Raw genomic sequence first — 24,715 nt, 5'->3', positions numbered from 1 at the left:
GGGCATGGAGCCGGTGTCAAGCATCCCTTTCAATTGGAACTGGTTATTTACAGTGACTGGGGCATAAAATAGTTAGTCAAATGGCGTTACTCTTTGTCTATTCTGCGCTATGACCCGAACCCCTCCTGGTGCTGCACTACATGCGTTCACATGTAAATCTTCATCACACTCTAAGGTTTGTTTCTCTTGACCCGCACATCCCCCCTCCTTATATGCTGGCGTCCTAGTTTAACGGCTCCGCTCCATGGGTTACTTGTGTGGCCTCCTCACTGTATCTAGGCCCAGGCTTCGGACTAGAGGTCGACCGATTATGATTTTTCAACGCCGATACCGATTATTGGAGGACCAAAAAAGCCCGATGCCGATTAAATCGGCCGATTTGTATTTGTTTATTATTAATAATGACAATTACAACAATACTGAATGAACACTTATTTTAACTTAATATAATACATCAATAAAATCAATTTAGCCTCAAATAAATAATGAAACATGTTCAATTTGGTTTAAATAATGCAAAATCAAAGTATTGGAGAAGAAAGTAAAAGTGGTCAAAATATTATGACCACTCTATGGAAAGGGGAGACTCATAAACACAATGTTGTTTTCCGGGACTCGTCTGAAGGTAACCCATACAAACAAATGGAAGTATGGAGGTAGTTTTGTGCCCCCAAAAATATGGGGTTCAATGTGTAAAATATATATGTACGGTACCAGTCAAAAGTTTGGACACACCTACTCATTCAAGGGTTTTTATTTATTTGTACTATTTTCTACCTTGTAGAAAAATAGTGAAGACATCAAAACTATGAAATAACACATATGAAATCATGTAGTAACCAAAAAAGTGTTAAACAAATCAAAATATATTTTATATTTGAGATTCTTTGCATTCTCTCAACCAGCTTCACCTGGAATGCTTTTCCAACAGTCTTGAAGGAGTTCCCACATATGCTGAGCACTTGTTGGCTGTTTTTCCTTCACTCTACGGTCCAACTCATCCCAAACCATCTCAATTAGGTTGAGGTCGGGTGATTGTGGAAGCCAGGTCATCTGCAGCACTCCATTACTCTCCTTCTTGGTCAAATAGCCCTGACACAGCCTGGAGGTGTGTTGGGTCATTGTCCTGTTGAAAAACAAATGATAATCCCACTAAGCGCAAACCAGATGGGATGGCATATCGCTGCAGAATGCTGTGGTAGCTATGCTGGTTAAGTGTGCATTGAAATCTAAATAAATCACAGAAAGTGTCACCAGCAAAGCACCCCAACACCATCACACCTCCTCTGCCTTCTAGACAGAGTTGCAAAGAAAAAGCCATATCTCAGACTGGCCAATAAAAATAAAAGATTAAGATGGGCAAAAGAACAGACACTGGACAGAGGAACTCTGCCTCGAAGGCCAGCATCCCGGAGTCGCCTCTTCACTGTTGACGTTGAGACTGGTGTTTTGCAGGTACTATTTAATGAAGCTGCCAGTTGAGGACTTGTGAGGTGTCTGTTTGTCAAACTAGACTCTCTAATGTACTTGTCCTCTTGCTCAGTTGTGCACCGGGTCCTCCCACTCCTCTTTACTGGCTAACATTGGAGTTCAGCTAGCCACGGTTAGCGGTCCTCAGCTATCCATTAGCTCGAAAAGCTATCGCCAATTTTTGTACAGCGCGACTCAGACCAGAGCTTACCGGACCTATTCTCTCTCCATATCCCCGGATTTCTACCGCAGGCTCTGGACGTTTACACCTGGATCTTGCAGCTAGCTAGCTGCTACCTGAGTGACTATTGGCAACGTTGGTCCCGGAGTTAACATAAATTATTCCGGAGCTAGCCAGCTGAAGAGTTTCATCAGCCACTCCTGGGCTACAATCACCTATCCGGACCCGTTTTACTGCCAATGCGGAGCCCCATCGGGCCTTCACGACTGGACCACCAACGTTATCTGCCCGAGGGAGTTATCCAACTGGCCCCTCCGTCGCGACGTAACCCGAATGCCCAATCGTTAGCTGTCTTATCGGCTGCTATCTGAATTGGTCTATCGGACAATTTTCTTGGGCCACTATAACTAACTATTTTGCCAATTGGACTGGTCCCCCCTACCACACGGAACCCCACTAATCTACAGATGGAATCGCACGAGGTGGCTAAAAACAGACCTCCTCCATCTTCTACCAGCTTGCTACCTATGGCTCGGCTAGCTATCTAACTCTCACTGGACCCTTTGATCACTCGGCTAAGCATGCCTCTCCTTAATGTCAATATGCCTTGTCCATTGCTGTTCTGGTTAGTGCTTATTTCACTGTAGAGCCTCTAGCCCTGCTCATTATACCTTATCCAACCTCTCAGTTCCTCCACCCACACATGCTATGACATCTTCTGGTTTCAATGATGTTTCTAGAGACAATATCTCTCTCATCATCACTAAATGCCTAGGTTTACCACCATTGTACTCACATCCTACCATACCTTTGTCTGTACATTATACCATGAAGCTATTTTATCGCCCCCAAAAACCTGCTCCTTTTTCTCTCTATTCCGGACATCACAGACGACCAATTCTTATAGCTTTTAGCCGTACCCTTATCCTTATACTTCTCTGTTCCTCTGGTGATGTAGAGGTGAATCCAGGCCCTGCAGTGCCTAGCTCCACTCCTACTCCCCAGGCGCTCTCTTTTGATGACTTCTGTAACCGTAATAGCCTTGGTTTCATGCATGTTAATATTAGAAGCCTCCTCCCTAAGTTTGTTTTATTCACTGCTTTAGCACACTCTGCCAACCCGGATGTCCTAGCTGTGTCTGAATCCTGGCTTAGGAAGTCCACCAAAAACTGAAATCTTCATCCCTAACTACAACGTTTTCAGACAAGATAGAACGGCCAAAGGGGGCGGTGTTGCAATCTACTGCAGAGATAGGCTGCAGAGTTCTGTCCTACTATCCAGGTCTGTACCCAAACAATTTGAACTTCTACTTTTAAAAATCCATCTCTCTAAAAACAAGTCTCTCACCGTTGCCGCCTGCTATAGACCACCCTCGGCCCCCAGCTGTGCTCTGGACACCATATGTTAACTGATTGCCCCCCATCTATCTTCAGAGCTCGTGCTACTAGGTGACCTAAACTGGGACATGCTTAACACCCCAGCCATCCTACAATCCAAGCTTGAAGCCCTCAATCTCACACAAATTATTAATGAACCCACCAGGTACCACCCCAAAGCCGTAAACACTGGCACCCTCATAGACATCATCCTAACCAATTTGCCCTCTAAATACACCTCTGCTGTTTTTCAACCAAGATCTCAGCGATCACTGCCTCATTGCCTGCATCCGTAATGGGTCTACGGTCAAACGACCTCCACTCATCACTGTCAAACGCTCCCTGAAACATTTCAGCGAGCAAGCCTTTCTAATCGACCTGGCCCTGGTATCCTGGAAGGATATTGACCTCATCCCGTCAGTAGAGGATGCCTGGTTATTTTTTTTAAATGCCTTCCTCACCATCTTAAATAAGCATGCCCCATTCAAGAAATTTAGAACCAGGAACAGATATAGCCCTTGGTTCTCCCCAGACCTGACTGCCCTTAACCAACACAAAAACATCCTATGGCATTCTGCATTAGCATCAAACAGCCCCCGTGATATGCAACTTTTCAGGGAAGTTAGAAACCAATATACACAGGCAGTTAGAAAAGCTAAGGCTAGCTTTTTCAAGCAGAAATTTGCTTCCTGCAACACAAATTCAAAAAAGTTCTGGGACATTGTAAAGTCCATGGAGAATAAGAACACCTCCTCCCAACTGCCCACTGCACTGAGGATAGGAAACTCTGTCACCACCGATAAACCCACTATAATTGAGAATTTCAATAAGCATTTTTCTACGGCTGGCCATGCTTTCCACCTGGCTACCCCTACTGCAGTCAACAGCACTTCACCCCCCACAGCTACTCGCCCAAGCCTTCCCCATTTCTCCTTCTCCCAAATCCATTCAGCTGATGTTCTGAAAGAGCTGCAAAATCTGGACCCCTACAAATCAGCCGGGCTAGACAATCTGGACCCTTTCTTTCTAAAATTATCTGCCGAAATTATTGCAACCCCTATTACTAGCCTGTTCAACCTCTCTTTCGTGTCGTCTGAGATTCCCATAGATTGGAAAGCAGCTGCTTTCATCCCCCTCTTCAAAGGAGGGGACACTCTTGACCCAAATTGCTATAGACCTATATCCATCCTACCCTGCCTTTCTAAGGTCTTCGAAAGCCAAGTCAACAAACAGATTACCGACCATTTCGAATCCCACCGCACCTTCTCCGCTATGCAATCTGGTTTCAGAGCTGGTCATGGGTGCACCTCAGCCACGCTCAAGGTCCTAAACGATATCGTAACCGCCATCGATAAGAAACAATACTGTGCTGCCGTTTTCATTGACCTGGCCAAAGCTTGACTCTGTCAATCACCACATCCTCATCGGCAGGCTCAATAGCCTTGGTTTCTCTAATGATTGCATCACCTGGTTCACCAACTACTTCTCTGATAGAGTTCAGTGTGTCAAATCGGAGGGCCTGTTGTCCGGACCTCTGGCAGTCTCTATGGGGGTGCCACAGGGTTCAATTCTTGGGCCAACTCTTTTCTCTGTATACATCAATGATGTCGCTCTTGCTGCTGGTGATTCTCTGATCCACCTCTACGCAGACGACACCATTCTGTATACTTCTGGCCCTTCTTTGGACACTGTGTTAACAACCCTCCAGACAAGCTTCAATGCCATACAACTCTCCTTCCGTGGCCTCCAACTGCTCCTAAATACAAGTAAAACTAAATGCATGCTCTTCAACCGATCGCTGCCTGCACCTGCCCGCCTGTCCTGCATCACTACTCTGGACGGCTCTGACTTAGAATATGTGGACAACTACAAATACCTAGGTGTCTGGTTAGACTGTAAACTCTCCTTCCAGACTCACATCAAACATCTCCAATCCAAAGTTAAATCAATAATTGGCTTCCTATTTCGCAACAAAGCATCCTTCACTCATGCTGCCAAACATACCCTCGTAAAACTGACCATCCTACCGATCCTCGACTTTGGCGATGTCATTTACAAAATAGCCTCCAATACCCTACTCAACAACCTGGATGCAGTCTATCACAATGCCATCTGTTTTGTCACCAATATACTACCCACCACTGCGACCTATACGCTCTCGTTGGCTGGCCTTCGCTCCATAATCGTCGCCAAACCCACTGGCTCCAGGTCATCTACAAGACCCTGCTAGGTAAAGTCCCCCCTTATCTCCGCTCACTGGTCACCATAGCAGCACCCACCTGTAGCACGCGCTCCAGCAGGTATATCTCTCTGGTCACCCCCAAAGCCAATTCCTCCTTTGGCCGTCTCTCTTTCCAGTTCTCTGCTGCCAATGACTGGAACGAACTACAAAAATCTCTGAAACTGGAAACACTTATCTCCCTCACTAGCTTTAAGCACCAGCTGTCAGAGCAGCTCACAGATCACTGCACCTGTACATAGCCCATCTATAATTTAGCCAAAACAACTACCTCTTCCCCTACTGTATTTATTTATTTTATTTTGCTCCTTTGCACCCCATTATCTCTATTTCTACTTTGCACTTTCTTCTACTACAAATCTACCATTCCAGTGTTTTACTTGCTATATTGTATTTACTTTGCCACCATGGACTTTTTTTGCCTTTACCTCCCTTATCTCACCTCATTTGCTCACATTGTACATAGACTTATTTTTCTACTGTATTATTGACTGTATATTTGTTTTACTCCATGTGTAACTCTGTGTTGTTGTATGTTGTCAAACTGCTTTGCTTTATCTTGGCCAGGTCGCAATTGTAAATGAGAACTTGTTCTCAACTTGCCTACCTGGTTAAATAAAGGTGAAATAAATAAATAAAATATGTTGGTTAGAGCCAGTTTGCCCTGTTCTGTGAAGGGAGTAGTACACAGCGTTGTACGAGATCTTCAGTTTCTTGGCTTTTTCTCACATGGAATAGCTTTCAATACTCAGAACAAGAATAGATTGACGAGTTTCAGAAGAAAGTTATTTGTTTCTGGCCATTTGGAGCCTGTAATCGAACCCACAAATGCTGATACTCCAGATACTCAACTAGTCTAAAGAAGGCCAGTTATATTGCTTCTTTAATCAGAACAACAGTTTTCAGCTGTGCTAACATAATTGCAAAATGGTTTTCTAATGATCAATTAACCTTTTAAAATGATCAACTTGGATTAGCTAACACAACGTGCCATTGGAACACAGGAGTGATGGTTGCTGATAATGGGCCTCTGCACGCCTATGTAGAAAATCTGCCATTTCCAGCTACAATAGTCATTTACAACATTAACAATGTCTACACTGTATTTCTGATCAATTTGATGTTATTTTAATTGACAGAAAATGTGCTTTTCTATCATAAATAAGGACATTTCTAAGTGACCCCAAACTTTTGAACGGTAGTAGATATATATATACACACACTACCGTTCAAAAGTTATAGCTGTATATATATATATATACAGTTGAAGTCAGAAGTTTACATACACCTAGGCCAAATACATTTAAATTCAGTTTTTAACAATTCCTGACTTTTAATCCTAGTAACAATTCTCTGTCGTAGGCCAGTTAGGGTCACCACTTTATTTTAATAATGTGAAATGTCAGAATAATAGTAGAGAGAATGATTTATTTCAGCTTTTATTTCTTTCATCACATTCCCAGTGGGTCAGAAGTTTACATACACTCAATTAGTATTTGGTAGCATTGCCTTTAAATTGTTTAACTTGGGTCAAACGTTTCGGGTAGCTTTCCACAAGCTTCCAACAATAAGTTGGGTGAATTTTGGCCCATTCCTCCTGACAGAGCTGGTGTAACTGAGTCAGGTTTGTAGGCCTCCTTGCTCGCACACGCTTTTTCAGTTCTGCCCACACATTTTCTATAGGATTGAGGTCAGGGCTTTGTGATGGCCTCTCCAATACCTTGACTTTGTTGTCCTTAAGCCATTTTGAAACAACTTTGGAAGTATGCTTGGGGTATTTGTCCATTTGGAAGACCCATTTGCGACCAAGCTTTAAGTTCCTGACTGATGTCTTGAGATGTTGCTTCAATATATCCACATAATTTCCCTACCTCGTGATGCCATGTATTTTGTGAAGTGCACCAGCTCCTCCTGCAGCAATGCACCGCCACAACATGATGCTGCCACCCCCGTACTTCACGGTTGGGATGGTGTTCTTTGGCTTGCAAACCTCCCCCTTTTTCCTCCAAACATAACAATGGTCATTATGGCCAAACAGTTCCATTTCTGTTTCATCAGACCAGAGGACATTTCTCCAAAAAGTATGATCTTTGTCCCCATGTGCAGTTGCAAACCATAGTCTGGCTTTTTTATGGCGGTTTTGGAGCAGTGGCTTCTTCCTTGCTGAGCGGCCTTTCAGGTTATGTCGATATAGGACTCGTTTTACTGTGGATGTAGATACTTTTGTACCGGTTTCCTCCAGCATCTTCACAAGGTCCTTTGGCGATGTCAACATCGGCCCGATGTCTAGTTTAACGCCGACGTGCCAAACCGATGTCAAAGCTGACGTGCATACCTATATAACGTAGGTAGATTACGTTATGAACGCACAAAAAATATAGAGCTACACATGCAACACAGCATTCCTAACCTAGCCCACAATGTCTGATGTGTGGATCGAGCAGTCATTTGAAAGAGTAAGAAAATTGCAGCGAGACAACTCAAAGACAAAATCCATTAACGCCAAGATAATGGAATTCATTGCCCTTGACAACCAACCGTTCTCTGTCATAGATGATGTTGGCTTTCGCCAACTGGTCGAGCACCAGGACACACTACCAAGCAGGCGCTATTTTTCAGATTTTGCCCTTACACAGTATTATTGAAACTCACATCCATGCCAAGATGCTATGCTACTAGCCTCATTCTATTAATATGCATCTCGGGACAACTCTAATATTGACGTATATGCTGATTCGGTGAGTGAGTTTATAAGGAAGTGTATAGGAGATGTTGTACCGACTGTGACTATTAAAACCTACCCTAACCAGAAACCGTGGATAGATGGCAGCATTCGCGCAAAACTGAAAGCGCATACCACCACATTTAACCATGGCAAGGCAACTGGGAATATGGCAGAATACAAACAAAGTAGTCATTCCCTCTGCAAGGCAATCAAACAAGCAAAATGTCAGTATAGAGACAAAGTAGAGTCGCAATTCAACGGCTCAGGCACGAGACATATGTGGCAGGGTCTACAGACAATCACGGACTACAAAAGGAAAACCAGCCATGTCACGGACACCGACGTCTTGCTTCCAGACAAACTAAACACCTTCTTTGCCCACTTTGAGGATAATACAGTGCCACTGACGCGGCCCGCTACCAAGAACTGTGAGCGCTCCTTCTTCGTGGCCGACGTGAGTAAGACATTAAACGTGTTAACCCTCGCAAGGCTGCCGGCCCAGATGGCATCCCTAGCTGCGTCATCAGAGCGTGCGCAGACCAGTTGGCTGGTGTGTTTACTGACATATTCAATCTCTCCCTAGCCCAGTCTGCTGTCCCCACATGCTTCAAGATGGCCACCATTGTTCCTGTACCCAAGAATGCAAAGGTAGTTGAACTAAATTACTATCGCTCCGTAGCACTCACTTCTGTCATCATGAAGTGCTTTGAGAGACTAGTCAAGGATCATATCACTTCTACCTTACCTGACACCCTAGACCCACTTCAATTTGCTTACCACCCCAATAGGTCCAGAGACAATGCAATCGCCATCACACTGCCCTATCCCATCTGGACAAGAGGAATACCTATGTAAGAATGCTGTTCATTGACTATAGCTCAGCATTCAACACCATAGTACCCTCCAAGCTCATCAATAAGCTTGAGGCCCTGGGTCTCAACTAGAGGTCGCCCGATTAATCGGAATGGCCGATTTAATTAGGGCCGATTTCACGTTTTCATAACAATCGGTAATCGGCATTTTTGGACACCAATCATGGCCGATTACATTGCACTCCACGAGGAGACTGCGTGGCAGGCTGACTACCTGTTATGCGAGTGCGGCAAGGAGCCAAGGTAAGGTGCTAGCTGGCATTAAACGTATCTTATAAAAAATAATCAATCTTAACATAATCACTAGTTAACAACACATGGTTGATGATATTACTAGTTTATCTAGCTTGTCCTGCATTGCATATAATCGATGCGGGGCCTTAATTTATCATTGAATCACAGCCTACTTCGCCAAACGGGTGATTTAACAAGCGTATTCGCAAAAAAGCACTGTCGTTGCACCAATGTGTACCTAACCATAAACATCAACTCCTTTCTTAAAATCATTACACAAGTATATATTTTTAAACCTGCATATTTAGCTAATATTGCCTGCTAACATGAATTTATTTTAACTAGGGAAATTGTGTCACTTCTCTTACGTTCTGTGCAACAGAGTCTGCGTATATGCAGCAGTTTGGGCTGCCTGGCTTGTTGCGATCTGTGTGAAGACCATTTCTTCCTAACAAAGACAGCTAACTTCGCCAAACGGGGGATGATTTAACAAAAGCGCATTTGCGTAAAAAAGCACAATCGTTGCATGAATGTACCTAACCATAAACATTAATGCTTTCTTAAAATCAATACACAGAAGTATATATTTTTAAACCTGCATATTTAGTTAAAAGAAATTCATGTTAGCAGGCAATATTAAACTATGGAAATTGTGTCACTTCTCTTGCGTTTATTGCACACAGAGTCACGGTATATGCAACAGTTTGTGCCGCCTGGCTCGTTGCGAACTAATTTGCCAGAATTTTACGTAATTATGACATAACATTGAAGGTTGTGCAATGTAACAGCAATATTTAGACTTATAGATGCCACCCGTTAGATAAAATTCGGAACGGTTCCGTATTTCACTGAAAGAATAAACGTTTTGTTTTCGAAATTATAGTTTCCGGATTTGACCATATTAATGACCTAAGGCTCGTATTTCTGTGTGTTATTATATTATAATTAAGTCTATGATTTGATAGAGCAGTCTGACTGAGCGGTGGTAGGCAGTAGCAGGCTTGTAAGCATTCATTCAAACAGCATTTTACTGCGTTTGCCAGCAGCTCTTCACAATGCTTCAGGAATTACCCTGTTTATGACTTCAAGCCAATCTACTCCCGAGATTAGGCTGGCAATACTGAAGTACCTATTAGAACATCCAATAGTCAAAGGTATATGAAATACAAATCGTATAGAGAGAAATAGTCCTATAATAACTACAACCTAAAACTTCTTACCTGGGAATATTGAAGACTCATGTTAAAAGGAACCACCAGCTTTCATATGTTCTCATGTTCTGAACAAGGAACTTAAACATTAGCTTTTTTACATGGCATATATTGCACTTTTACTTTCTTCTCCAACACTTTGTTTTTGCATCATTTAAACCAAATTAAACATGGTAGAGAGAGCACCACCCTATCCACATCGACGGGTCAGCAGTGGAGAAGGTGGAAAGTTCCTCAATGTACACATCACAGACAAACTGAAAGGGTCCACCCACACATACAGTGTGGTGAAGGAGGTGCAACAGCGCCTCTTCAACCTCAGGAGGCTGAAGAAATTTGGCTTGTCACCTAAAACCCTCAAACTTTTACAGATGCACAATTGAGAGCATCCTGTCCGGCTATATCACCGCCTGATACGGCAACTGCACCGCCCACAACCGCAGGGCTCTCCAGAGGGTGGTGCAGTCTGCAAAAAGGATCACCAGGGGCAAACTACCTGCCCTCCAGGACACCAACAGCACCCGATGTCACATGAAGGCCAAAAAGATCATCAAGGACAACAACCACCTGAGCCACTGCCTGTTCACCCCACTACCATCCAGAAGGCGAGGTCAGTACAGGTGCATCAAAGCTGGGACCGAGACTGAAAAACAGCCATCACTCGCACAGAGGAGCTGCTGCCTACATACAGACTTTAAATCACTGGCCACTTTAATAATGTTTACATATCTTGCATTACTCATCTCATATGTATATACTGTATTCTATACTATCTATTGCATCCTAGCCTTCGCCGCTCTGACATTGCTCATCTATTATATATTCTTATTATAGCGTTGGACTAGTAACCGAAAGGTTGCAAGATCGAGTCCCCGAGCTGACAAGGTAAAAATCGGTCGTTCTGCCCCTGAACGAGGCAGTTAACCCACTGTTCCTAGGCCATCATTGAAAATAAGAATTTGTACTTATGTTCTTAACTGACTTGCCTAGTTAAAAGGTAAAATAAAATAAATAAAAATACATTTCCTTTACTTAGATTTGTGTATATTAGGTATTTGTTGTGGAACTGTTAGATATTACTTGTTAGATATTGCTGCACTGTCGGAACAAGAAGCACAAGCATTTCGCGACTCCCGCAATAACATCTGCTAACCATGTGCATGCGACCAATAAAATTTGATTTGATATAAAGTGGTTTTTCCTCAGATTTGCCGGGACATCTTATATCAGTACACTCGTAACAAATTAAGCATTACGAAACTATTATTCGATCAAATAAACCCACATAGCCATAAAACTATTTGTTGACCAAATTCTACACTTTCATTAACCAAACAAAAACTCCTTGCTTGGTTGGCGAAACGACGAAAAAACCGCCACCTGCTGGGAGGAGACAGATTTTCTGCCGAGTTGGGCATGTCTCTTCCTCTTTCTCTCTGGTATTAGAAACTGTGACGAAAGCGGTTAGTCTGACGGATAATCACACGAATAAGAAAACGGAAGTGAACAGTGACCAAGAACAATTTCCACATTAGCGTTTTTATTGTTGTTATGTAGACGTTTATGAACACCTTGGTACTCAAAATATGACTCATTTAACTACCCAGCATCACATACTTACCCAATGTAGTGTTTAATTCGCATCACAGACAGGATTTGGTTGATAGATTTATCTAGGTAACGCTAACTAGCTGCTAACAATGGCTAACTGTATGGTTTTTCACTCTCAAATAGCCTCCATTATGGAGGTGCTAGCGAATACAGCCGTGGCAGACATCTGTAAACTCGTAGACGACGACTATGCAGTGTTTCGTTTGGAAATAACTCAAAGCCAGAAAGAAAACAGGACATTACGGAGGAAACTACAGCTATTGGAACAGAAGGTGACACGGGAGCGCGCAGAGAGGACAATGCGAGAGCGCGTCCTCGGCAGTCGTCCCAGTAGTGTCAAGATCCTCGACCGATACAGAGGAATGGCCAGAGGTACATTTTTCACAAGGCTGGGGCTGTCGCCCAGTTCCCGTCTGCGCATGTGTTCAGATGTATATTACCCAGAATTGTGTCTTGGTCAGTTTTTGGATAGTATGCAATGATTCCTCTGATTACTTATCTTGTGCAGACATCATATTCAAACCAGATTCTTGATTTACTGCATTTCCTATTATTTACTCAATGAAAACAATATGATGCATGAAACAATCAATTGATCTATAAATAGTATATCAATAAGTTATAAGGTGTTGCCTTACATCCTTGCCAATTCTAGACATTGTCAATTGGGTACAATATACAATTGAGTATTGACAGTAGCTAATCTAACCACCTTTTTTCCACCCAATTAAATCTCCGGTGAAGGACATCTCACTGGCGGCTACAGGAGCTTTGTGAAGCCAGGGGGACACAATACATGGAGAGATGACCAACCAATCACTGTTGGCGAGGAGAGTGGAACCTCAACCCAGCATGTTATCATGATAGAGGTTAGTGTAATAGTTTTACATCAAAATTACAGTACATCAAATGTGGCCAATTTATTTCAGAAAGGCTCCCCTCAGCTATTTACTTGATTACATGTACAGTACCAGTCAACAGTTTGGACACACCTACTCATTCAAGGGTTTTTCTTTATATTTACTATTTTATACATTGTAGAATAATAGTGAACACATCAATCTATGAAATAACACATATGTAATCATGTAGTAACCAAAAAAGTGTTAACCTGTTATGGCTAGGGGGCAGTATTTTCACGGCTGGATAAAAAACATACCCGATTTAATCTGGTTACCACTCCTACCCAGTAACTAGAATATGCATATACTTATTACATATGGATAGAAAACACTCCAAAGTTTCTAAAACTGTTTGAATGGTGTCTGTGAGTATAACAGAACTCATTTGGCAGGCAAAAACCTGACAAGGTTTCAGGCAGGAAGTGGCCTGTCTGACAAGGTGTCGTTCTTCTTGTCTCTGTTTATTGAAGAGTGAGGATCTTAGCTGTCCCGTGACACTTCCTACGGCTGCCATAGGGTCTCAGAAGGCGGTAAAAAGCTGAATCGTGGCTTTGCAGGCTCTGGCTGAAAAAAAGTAGCGCGTTTGGGTAGTGGCTGGTTACAGTACTGTGAGACTCAGGCTCGTGCCCGCGTCGACCGAAAGCTTTGTTTACTTTCCTCAGTTTAGCTAAAAGGAGATTCCTGGTCGGAATATTATCGCTTTTTTACAAGAAAAATGGCATAAAAATGGATTTTAAACAGCGGTTGACATGCTTCGAAGTACGGTAATGTAATATTTAGATTTTTTTTGTCACGAATTGCGCCATGCGCACGACCCTGATTTACCATTTCAGATAGTGTCTGGGACGCACGAACAAAACGCCGCTATTCGGATATAACGATGGATTATTTTGGACCAAACCAACATTTGTTATTGAAGTAGCAGTCCTGGGAGTGCATTCTGACGAAGACAACAAAAGGTAATGAAACTTTTATAATAGTAAAGCTGATATTGGTGAGTGCTAAACTTGCCGGGTGTCTAAATAGCTAGCCCGTGATGCCTGGGCTATGTACTTACAATATTGCAAAATGTGCTTTCACCAAAAAGCTATTTTAAAATCGGACATATCAAGTGCATAGAGGAGGTCTGTATCTATAATTCTTAAAATAATTGTTATGCTTTTTGTGAACGTTTATCGTGAGTAATTTAGTAAAATGTTAGCGAATTCCCCGGAAGTTTGCGGGGGGTATGCTAGTTCTGAACGTCACATGCTAATGTAAAAAGCTGGTTTTTTATATAAATATGAACTTGATTGAACAAAACATGCATGTATTGTATAACATAATGTCCTAGGGTTGTCATCTGATGAAGATCATCAAAGGTTAGTGTTGCATTTAGCTGTCTTCTAGGTTTTTGTGACATTATATGCTAGCTTGAAAAATGGGTGTCTGATTATTTCTGGCTTGGTACTCTGCTGACATAATCTAATGTTTTGCTTTCGTTGTAAAGCCTTTTTGAAATCGGACAGTGTGGTTACATAAAGGAGAGTCTTATCTTTAAAATGCTGTGAAATAGTCATATGTTTGAAAAATTGAAGTTTTTGTATTTTAGAGGAGTTTGTATTTCGCGCCACGCCCATCATTGGATAATGGAGCAGGTGTTCCGCTAGCGGAACGTCTAGATGTAAGAGGTTAAACAAATCAAAATATATTTTATTTGACATTCTTCAAAGTAGCCACCCTTTGCCTTGATGACAGCTTTGCACACGTTTGGCATTCTCTCAACCAGCTTCACCTGGAATGCTTTTCTTGAAGGAGTTCCCACGTATGCTGAGCACTTGTTGGATGCTTTTCCTTCACTCTGCGGTCCAACTCATCCCATACCATCTCAATTGGGTTGAGGGTGTGTGATTGTGTAGGCCATGTCATCTGATGCACCACTCTATCACTCTCCTTGTTCAAATAGCCATTCAACAGCCTGGAGGTGTGTTGGGTCATTGTCCTGGTGAAAAACAAATGATAGTCCCACTAAGCGAAAACCAGATGGGATGGCGTATCGCTGCAGAATGCTGTGGTAGCCATGCTTGTTAAGTGTGCCTTGAATTCTAAATAAATTCAAGGCACACCTGCAAAGTACCCCCAAACCATCACACCTCCTCCATGTTTCACCGGAACCACACATGCGGAGATCATCCGTTCACCTACTCTGCGTCTCACAAAGATACGGCGGTTGGAACCAAAAATCTCACATTTGAACTCATCAGACCAAAGGACAGATTTCCACCAGTCTAATGTCCATTGCTCATGTTTCTTGGCCTAAGCAAGTCTCTTCTTCTTATTGGTGTCCTTTAGTAGTGGTTTCTTTGCAGCAATTCAACCATGAAGGCCTGATTCACACCGTCTCCTCTGAACAGTTGATGTTGAGATGTGTCTGTTACTTGAACTCTGTGAAGCATTTATTTGGGCTGCAATTTCTGAGGCTGGTAACTCTAATGAACTTATCCTCTGCAGCAGAAATACGCGGTCTTCCTATCCTGTGGCGGTCCTCATGAGAGCCAGTTTCATCATAGCACTTGATGGTTTTTGCGACAGCACTTGAAAAAATGTTGTTATTGAAATGTTCCGTATTGACTGACCTTCATGTCTTAACTTCTTTGGGATAGGGGGCGGTATTTTGACGTTCAGATGAAAAGCGTGCCCAAAGTAAACTGCCTGCTCCTCAGGCCCAGAAGCTAGCATATGCATATAATTAGTAGATTTGGATAGAAAACACTCTAAAGTTTCTAAAACTGTTAAAATAATGTCTGTGAGTATAACAGAACTGAAATGGCAGGCGAAACCCCGAGGACAAACCATCCCCCCCGAAAGAATTCATCCTACCACTGATTTCAATGCAGACTCGACAGCCTTGGTTTCTCAAATGATTGCCTCACCTGGTTTACCAACTACTTCTCTGATAGAGTTCAGTGTGTCAAATCGGAGGGCCTGTTGTCCGGACCTCTGGCAGTCTCTATGGGTATGCCACAGGGTTCAATTCTCGGGCCGACTCTCTTCTCTGTATACATCAATGATGTTGCTCTTGCTGCTGGTGATTCTCTGATCCACCTCTACGCAGACGACACCATTCTGTATAATTCTGGCCCCTCTTTGGACACTGTGTTAACTAACCTCCAAACGAGCTTCAATGCCATACAACTCTCCTTCCGTGGCCTCCAGGTGCTCTTAAACGCAAGTAAAACTAAATGCATGCTATTCAATCGATCACTGCCCGCACCTGCTCGCCCGTCCAGCATCACTACTCTGGACTAGAGGTCGACCGATTAATCGGAATGCCCGATTAATTAGGGCCAATTTCAAATAACAATCGGTAATCGGTATTTTTGGCCACCGATTTGCCGATTTTTTTATTATAATATTTTTTAACTAGGCAAGTCAGTTAAGAACACATTCTTATTTTCAATGACGGCCTAGGAACGGTGGGTTAACTGCCTTGTTCAGGGGCAGAACGACAGATTTTTACCTTGTCAGCTTGGGGATTCAATCTTGCAACCTTACGGTTAACTAGTCCAACGCTCTAACCACCTGCTTTACATTGCACTCCACGAGGAGCCTGCCTGTTACGCGAATGCAGTAAGAAGCCAAGGTAAGTTGCTAGCTAGCATGAACCTTATCTTATAAAAAAACAATCAATCATAATCACTAGTTAACTACACATGGTTGATGATATTACTAGTTTATCTAGCCTGTCCTGTGTTGCATATAATCAATGCGGTGCGCATTTGCGAAAAAGGACTCGTTCCTCCAACGTGTACCTAACCATAAACATCAGTCTTTCTTAAAATCAATACACAGGTATATATTTTTAAACCTGCATATTTAGTTAATATTGCCTGCTAACATGAATTTCTTTTAACTAGGGAAAATGTGTCACCTCTGCAACAGAATCAGGGTGTATGCAGCAGTTTGGGCCGCCTGGCTCGTTGCGAACTGTGTGATTACTATTTCTTCCTAACAAAGACAGCCAACTTCGCCAAACGGGGGATGAATTAACAAAAGCGCATTTGCGAAAAAAGCACAATTGTTGCACGACTGTACCTAACCATAAACATCAATGCCTTTCTTAAAATCAATACACAGAAGTATATATTTTTAAACCTGCATATTTAGCTAAAAGAAATCCAGGTTAGCAGGCAATATTAACCAGGTGAAATTGTGTCAGTTCTCTTGCGTTTATTGCACGCAGAGTCAGGGTATATGCAACAGTTTGTGCCGCCTGGCTCGTTGCGAACTAATTTGCCAGAATTTTACGTAATTATGACATAACATTGAAGGTTGTGCAATGTAACAGGAATATTTAGACTTAGGGATGCCACCCGTTAGATAAAATACGGAGCGGTTCCGTATTTCACTGAAAAAATTTACGTTTTGTTTTTGAGATGATAGTTTCCGGATTCGACCATATTAATGACCTAAGGCTCGTATTTCTGTGTTTATTATATTATAATTAAGTCTATGATTTGATAGAGCAATCTGACTGAGCGGTGGTAGGCACCAGCAGGCTCGTAAGCATTCATTCAAACAGCACTTTCGTGTGTTTTGCCAGCAGCCCTTCGCAATTCTTCAAGCATTGCGCTGTTTATGACTTCAACTCCCAAGATTAGGCTGGTGTAACTGATGTGAAATGGCTAGCTAGTTAGCCGGGTGCGCGCTAATAGCGTTTCAAACGTCACTCGCTCTGAGACTTGGAGTAGTTGTTCCCCTTGCTCTGGTTGGGTAACGCTGCTTCGAGGGTGGCTGTTGTCGATGTGTTCCTAGTTTGAGCCCAGGTAGGAGCGAGGAGAGGGACGGAAGCTATACTGTTACACTGGCAATACTAAAGTGCCTATAAGAACATCCAATAGTCAAAGGTATATGAAATACAAATCGTATAGAGAGAAATAGTCCTATAATTCCTATAATAACTACAACCTAAAACTTCTTACCTGGGAATATTGAAGACTCATGTTAAAAGGAACCACCAGCTTTCATATGTTCTCATGTTCTGAGCAAGGAACTTAAACGTTAGCTTTTTTACATGGCACATATTGCACTTTTACTTTCTTCTCCAACACTTTGTTTTTGCATTATTTAAACCAAATTGAACATGTTTCATTGTTTATTTGAGGCTAAATTGATAGTATTTATGTATTATATTAAGTTAAAATAAGTGTTCATTCAGTATTGTTGTAATTGTCATTATTACAAATAAATTTAAAAGAAATTGGCCGATTAATCGGTATCGGCTTTCTTTGGTCCTCCAATAATCGGTATCGGCGGTGAAAAATCATAATCGGTCGACCTCTACTCTGGACGGCTCTGACTTAGAATACGTGGACAACTACAAATACCTGGGTATGAGTCCTTCCAGACTCACATTAAGCATCTCCAATCCAAAATTAAATCTAGAATCGGCTTCCTATATCGCAACAAAGCATCCTTCACTGATGTTGCCAAACATATCCTCGTAAAACTGACCATCCTACCGATCCTCGACTTTGGCGATGTCATTGACAAAATAGCCTCCAACACTCTACTCAACAAACTGGATGCAGTCTATCACAGTGCCATCCGTTTTGTCACCAAATCCCCATACACTACCCACCATTGCGACCTGTACGCTCTCGTTGGTTGGCCCTCGCTTCATACTCGTCGCCAAACCCACTGGCTACAGGTTATTTACAAGTCTCTGCTAGATAAAGCCCCGCCTTATCTCAGCTCACTGGTCACCATAGCAGCACTCACTCGTAGCACGCGCTCCAGCAGGTATATCTCTCTGGTCACCCCCAAAGTCAATTCCTCCTTTGGTCAGCTTTCCTTCCAGTTCTCTGCTGCCAATGACTGGAACGAACTGCAAAAATCTCTGAAGCTGGAGACTCATATCTCCCTCACTAGCTTTAAGCACCAGCTGTCAGAGCAGCTTACAGATCACTGCACCTGTACATAGCCCATCTGTAAACAGCCCATCTATCTACCTACCTCATCCCCATACTGTATTTATTTATTTATTTATCTTGCTCCTATGCACCCCAGTATCTCTACTTGCACATTCATCTTCTGCACATCTACCATTCCAGTGTTTAATTGCTATATTGTAATTACTTCGCCACCATGGCCTATTTATTGCCTTAACTTACTTCATTTGCACTCACTGTATATAGACTTTTTGTTTTCTTTTGTTCTACTGTATTATTGACTGTATGTTTTGTTTATTCCATGTGTAACTCTGTGTTGTTGTATGTGTCGAATTGCTATGCTTTATCTTGGCCAGGTCGCAGTTGCAAATGAGAACCTGTTCTCAACTAGCCTACCTGGTTAAATAAAGGTGAAATTAAAAAAAATTAAAAAAATGTCTGGCACTTTTATAATAGGGCGAAATCGTGCCCAATTGCAGTTCCTAGGGCTTCCACTAGATGTCAACAATCTTTAGAAAGAGTTTCAGGCTGTTTTTTTTAAAAATGAGCCAGAAATTGTAGTTTTTCTAGGTGGCTCACATTTTGGCTGTAGTGTTTCCAAGTGCATGAATGAGAGCGCGTTCTTTGGTATTTTTCTCCGGTAAAGACAATAACGATTCTCCATCTTAAATTTGATTGTTTATTTGCGTATTAGGGTACCTATTGTTTGGATAAGTTTATTGGTAACGTTTGGGATTCATTTTGAAGAAGGGAAAACCCGAGTGGATTATTGACTGAAGCGCGCCAGCTAAACTGAGTTTTTATGGATATAAAGAAGGACATTATCGAACAAAAGGACAATTTGTAATGTAACTGGGACCTTTTGGAGTGCCAACAGAAGAAGATCTTCAAAGGCATATATTATATCGCTATTTCTGACTTTCGTGTTGCAACTCCCTGGTTGAAAATGATTTGTTATGCATTTGTGTGCTGGGCTCTGTCCTCAGATAATCGTATGGTTTGCTTTCGCCATAAAGCCTTTTTGAAATCTGACGGCGGCTGGATTAACAACAAGTTAAGCTTTATTTTGATGTATTGCACTTGTGATTTCATTAAAGTTTAATATTTATAGTAATTTAATTTGAATTTGTCACTCTGCAATTTCCCCGGAAATTGTCGAAATGGGATGGTAGCGTCCCACTAATCCGCAAGAAGTTAAAGTAATGATGGACTGTCATTTCTCTTTGCTTAGTTGAGCTGTTCTTGCCATAATATGGACTTGGTCATTTACCAAAAAGGTCTATCTTCTGTATACTACCCCTACCTTACCAAAACACAACTGATTGGTTCAAACACATTAAGAAGTAAAGAAATTCCACAAATAAACTTTTAACAAGGCACATCTGTTAATTGAAATGTATTCCAGGTGAGTACCTCATGAAGCTGGTTGAGAGAATGCCAAGAGTGTGCAAAGCTGTCAAGGCAAATGGTGGCTACTGAAGAATCTCAATATTGAAATATATTTTGATTTGTTTAACACTTTTTTGGTCACTACATGATTCCATATGTGTTATTTCAAAGTTTTGATGTCTATACTATTATTCTACAATGTAGAAAATAGTCAAAATAAAGAAAAACCTTTGAATGAGTAGGTGTCCAAACTTTTGACTGGTACTGTACATCCTTATTTCTCTGCCATAGGGGAGCTTGTCAGACTTCTCTACAACATTGTTATCCAATTCCACTCATGTACCAGTAATAACCTCCTCTCTTCTTCTGTCAGTCTGCAGATACAGGGGTTGCAGGTCCTGGGGTCAAGCAGGAGAGAACTGAAGGAGAGGACACAAGACAAAGCAGAGACATCCAGACTGGATTGACTGGAGCGCCCCCTGTATCCAGGGAGGACCCCAACGCCTTGCCTAAGCCCAGGACCCAACACAGCATCACGGAGGTCAGTGGAACGCCGAACACCGTCCTCAAGTCAGAGACAGACACCGAGACTTTAACTGTAACACACAGACTCTTACCCACAGGATCTGACCACAGATCAGACTCAGAGAGACTGGAGCTGGGGCCACTGGGCTGTCCTCCTGCTTCCAGCTCAGAGTACTTACCGGTATTTCACCAGAGCCAGAGGACGGTTCATTCCTGTGGAGATGGTGACGCGTTAGACACTGGTGTTGATGACCTGCCTTGTTCTTACGCTACAGAGATGGACACTGGCAACATATCCTTGGGTTTAGAGACACAGACTCATCTGTTTAGAGAGGACTGGAACCAGTACAGCAGTAGTGTATACTCTGAAGAATGCCTAGATAAGAAACGGGAGGTTATAGTGGTAGACGAGGTGAAAGTGGAGGGCGACGCTCCTCCCACATGGAATGCAGATAGTCACCTAGGAGATGGACACTCACAGGGTAGAGATTTTTTAGATTACAGAGAAAGCTTGGACACAAATATAAATGTTGTCACCCACTCCCCTTTACACGCATTCAGGGATCGTGTCCCAGTGTCCACGTCGATGGCACCTTCCGATTCACACGGCTGCGTTGTTTTCGATCAAGTGTTGAATTCAAACGACAGGGCTAGAGCCCAGGCTCAGGGAGAGGGAGCCACATCCGGCAATAGTAAAGAGAAACGGTTCCTCTGCATGTTCTGTAACAAAGGCTTCAGCTGCCCCCAGAAAGTGGAGATACACCAGAGGGTCCACACAGGGGAGAAACCCTACAGCTGTACCCAGTGTCATATGTGCTTTTCCCAGGCTTGTCACCTAAAGAGGCACCAGAGGGTCCACACAGGGGAGAAACCTTACAGCTGCCCCCATTGTGAGAAGAGGTTCTCCCGCCAGGACCAGCTGAAGATGCACCTGAAGGTCCACACGGGAGAGAGGCCATTTGCATGTACACACTGCAGGAAGAGGTTCTCAGAGAGGAGCAACCTCAGGATACACCAGCAGAAAAACCATTCCACTATGTAACATAGGAAGTACCCATTCCACTCTATAGCGTCTGACGTTTAGATCAAACCCAGCATTAAAGACATAGATTAATTTTCAGTGTTATGAGCAGAAAAGATCCACAGATGCATTTAGAATAACGAGAGTAACAGATTTCAATGTTGAATATTTGTGGGTAGAATATTGCATCCAGATATTGTGTGATATATAAGGCATATATAAGCCAAAACATTTAAAATAAGTGCTTGAGGTGTTCTGGAAGACTGTTTTAAAAATGTACCTCTGTAGGAGATGAAACATTTTAAAACAGGGAGTACATATGTTTTGAATTGAAATGCAAACAGATTCTAAGTTGGTTGATGTCATAAATATTAAGAACTTAAAAGCGATGGAAAAAATGGAGAGGAACTGGCACGACTGTCTGAATGAGTTGCCAGCATCACAAAACGTTTTTGGAGAATGAATATGTTATGGTTGCTTTTGTAGGTATTGGCTTAGACCAGGGCTATTCAACTCTTACCCTACGAGGTCCAGAACCTGCTGGTTTTCTGTTCTAACTGATAATGAATTGCACCCAATTGTTGTCCCAGGTCTAAATCACTCCATGAGTAGAGGGGAACAATGGAGAAAAAAATGCAGCAGAACTGGCTTCGAGTTCCAGAGTTGAGTTTGAGGGGCCTAGACTATATTGAGGGTCCTAGACTATAACATAAGGATGCATTAAGGTCTATTACAGATTTAATATTATTTTACTTGGGATGAGATGTTGAATTTGTCTGATGACACCAATACTTTTCTTAATTTTATTCTAGACAAATTAAATGGGATTTGCCCAGTAAAAAATTTTTGTCAATGAGAACACCTAGGAATTTGGTATTTTTAACACGGGGTAGTAAAGGAAATTGTTTAATTTAATTTAATTTTGGCAATAAAATGCATGTGATAGCTTTACATTTTTTTTTAGGGACAACTTATTTGATTTAAACCAGTTGTCAACATTTAATTACAAATAAAGTTTTGAGATACTAATCATTGAATGAAAATGCCATGGAAAATGTTATTGGGGTTTTGAGCAGCAGTTTCATTTACAACATCTGACCAGTATATATCAAAAAGTTATTCTGTAAATGTAGCAATGTGTTTGTGATCAAAATTCCTGAAACAAATTCTATTGACCTGATTGCTTTGAGAGCTGGTACAAACGAGATAAAATAATGGGAAATTATCAGATATCTCTGTACAAGAGACCAGATACCCCCGATTTAAAAATAAATGAGTAAATATGTTGTCAGAGTGCTATTTGTAGCAATGATTCTTAAGTATAATAATGGCAAGATTTAGGATCAAGAAAGTTATTGATCTTAACTTGATCACTCTTCTGTCACAGAGAATTTTCCTGCTGCATCAGGAAATTCAAATGAGCCTGGTGAATCCCTGAAAATGATCAGTTCTCTTTCTCTCCATGCAGGGGCAGTCAAGCCATTGGGATCAGCGCTTGCTATAAAAAATAATATTGTCTCTCACTCGCTCAAACGCTAGGCCCTATTACTGCAAAATTCAAATGTACAAAAATGTATCTGAAATGCAGCAGCCATATACATCAACAATTGTCGTTTTACATAGCTTAATAAAACAAGATGGATATTGGTCTTCACTAGGCTACTACATACAAGTGTATCTTAGGTTACAAATGAACTGTCAAAATTGAATTCAATCGTGGCCTGGGGTGGTCTTGCGGTTAGGGCTGCTGCCTTCAATACTGTTTCGGTGGGGGTTCGATTCCGGCCAACGCATTTCTGGCACAAATAACTCAATCCCCCTGATTGACTTGATTAAGTTACACATTTCAAATATAGACAGTCCAGGGATATTTTACCCCCGATCTTGATAAGAAATTACCATACCAGACACTTTTGGATAACATAAAAAGGAAACAAAATAAGAACAATAGGCTACGCTACACCAACATTAGTTTCCATTCATACAAAGTGTCGGGTAAATTGCCACAGTAGATTTTCCGTGGTAAACAAGGAAATCCTTTTTTCTGTTGTACGGAATGCTTGTCAATCGCCCTTAGTCTGTTCAAAAAGAGCTACGTTTTTCTGATGACAACACCAACCAAAGGGCGAACATATCTAGAAAGTTGCAAGTGTAACCTGATCTCCCACGGGAGAAACCAACGTCTTAGACCGTTTTAGACTCTTTGACCGAGGGCAGACACTGGTTACAATATGCCATTTGGTTATATTCCAATGAGCTACATTCTGTAGGCTACCTGTAAAAGGCGCTGCATGGTCAATCCGACATCTGCATTGGCCGTGTAGCATTTACGGTGATACGGCCTCTGCAGAAGTCAGGGAATTCATACATCTTGTGCTTCGCAGAGCTGTTGTGAAGGAACTTGTCAAGGAAGTGAGTTTGTGTTTATACAGGACCTCCTGCCCCCCACCTACCGTCAGCCAATCATGTCAATGCGGAGCTATACGGAGTCCTCTGCATTGTTACAAAATATGGGAGGCTAGAGGCGATGTGGTACGGAGCTCAATTTGGCCTCTGCATGCTTCCGTAGGCGCCGCAATTGCTTCACACCTTCCATACGGAGCCTCCGACCACATTTTTGGATCAAGCATAAATTGGCTTTTAGCCTATCCATTGTCACATTATGGAAGGTGTGAAAACAGATTATAGGCTATTGTTTGTGTCCCTGGCTGTTGATGAGCTGATTTGGGCCATCAGTTGATTGACAGATGTAGGCTAACTGTAGAACGATATATTTTCCTCCAGTGTGGATGCTCACCTAGTTTTATAGTTAGGCTGTGTATAATTTGTCAATTTAGTTATTGTCTTTGGTATGGATTGAAAGCCTATATTGTGTGGCCTTAATATTTCATTTTGTAAAGCTGTGAAGATGTTTAAGCCTATCCAAAGATGATTTTGTTGAGCTTTCTCTGAATAGTAAATTATCACACTATTTGTTTTACTTCTGGAAAACATTGAAATAAATGCAATTCACTTGTGAGCCTAATGTA

The 24,715-nt window shown here is 42.0% G+C and overlaps 1 protein-coding gene and 1 long non-coding RNA gene across 2 annotated transcripts in view; one reads left to right on the top strand and one right to left on the bottom strand.

Moving 5' to 3' along the window:
- Positions 1-738: 738 nt before the first annotated feature.
- Positions 739-24,715, bottom strand: part of LOC145878615 (uncharacterized) — a 40,825-nt gene continuing 16,848 nt past the window's right edge. The window contains exon 3 of the long non-coding RNA XR_014392107.1: positions 739-1,126. This is a non-coding gene — a long non-coding RNA (uncharacterized LOC145878615). The remainder of the gene's footprint in view (positions 1,127-24,715) is intronic.
- Positions 11,789-22,972, top strand: LOC106602459 (uncharacterized). Its single transcript, XM_014195126.3, has 3 exons — positions 11,789-12,291; positions 12,664-12,788; positions 20,514-22,972. The coding sequence occupies exons 1-3, from the start codon at positions 12,009-12,011 to the stop codon at positions 21,705-21,707; spliced, it is 1,602 nt and encodes a 533-aa protein (XP_014050601.3). The 5' UTR covers positions 11,789-12,008; the 3' UTR covers positions 21,708-22,972.

The sequence above is a fragment of the Salmo salar genome, chromosome 04, assembly GCF_965601325.2.
Source record: "Salmo salar chromosome 04, fSalSal1, whole genome shotgun sequence".
Classification (NCBI taxonomy): domain Eukaryota; kingdom Metazoa; phylum Chordata; class Actinopteri; order Salmoniformes; family Salmonidae; genus Salmo; species Salmo salar.
Note: the sequence above shows the minus strand (reverse complement) of the source record. Positions and strands in the feature narration are given on the sequence as shown.

What these genes read in the sequence shown, in the direction of transcription:
- LOC106602459 (XM_014195126.3), top strand. Translation starts at nt 12,009, where the DNA reads ATGGCTAACTGTATGGTTTTTCACTCTCAAATAGCCTCCATTATGGAG. An exon ending in ATACAGAGGAATGGCCAGAG is followed by an intron (nt 12,292 to 12,663) that starts GTACATTTTTCA and finishes TCTCCGGTGAAG; the next exon opens with GACATCTCACTGGCGGCTAC. An exon ending in AGCATGTTATCATGATAGAG is followed by an intron (nt 12,789 to 20,513) that starts GTTAGTGTAATA and finishes TTCTTCTGTCAG; the next exon opens with TCTGCAGATACAGGGGTTGC.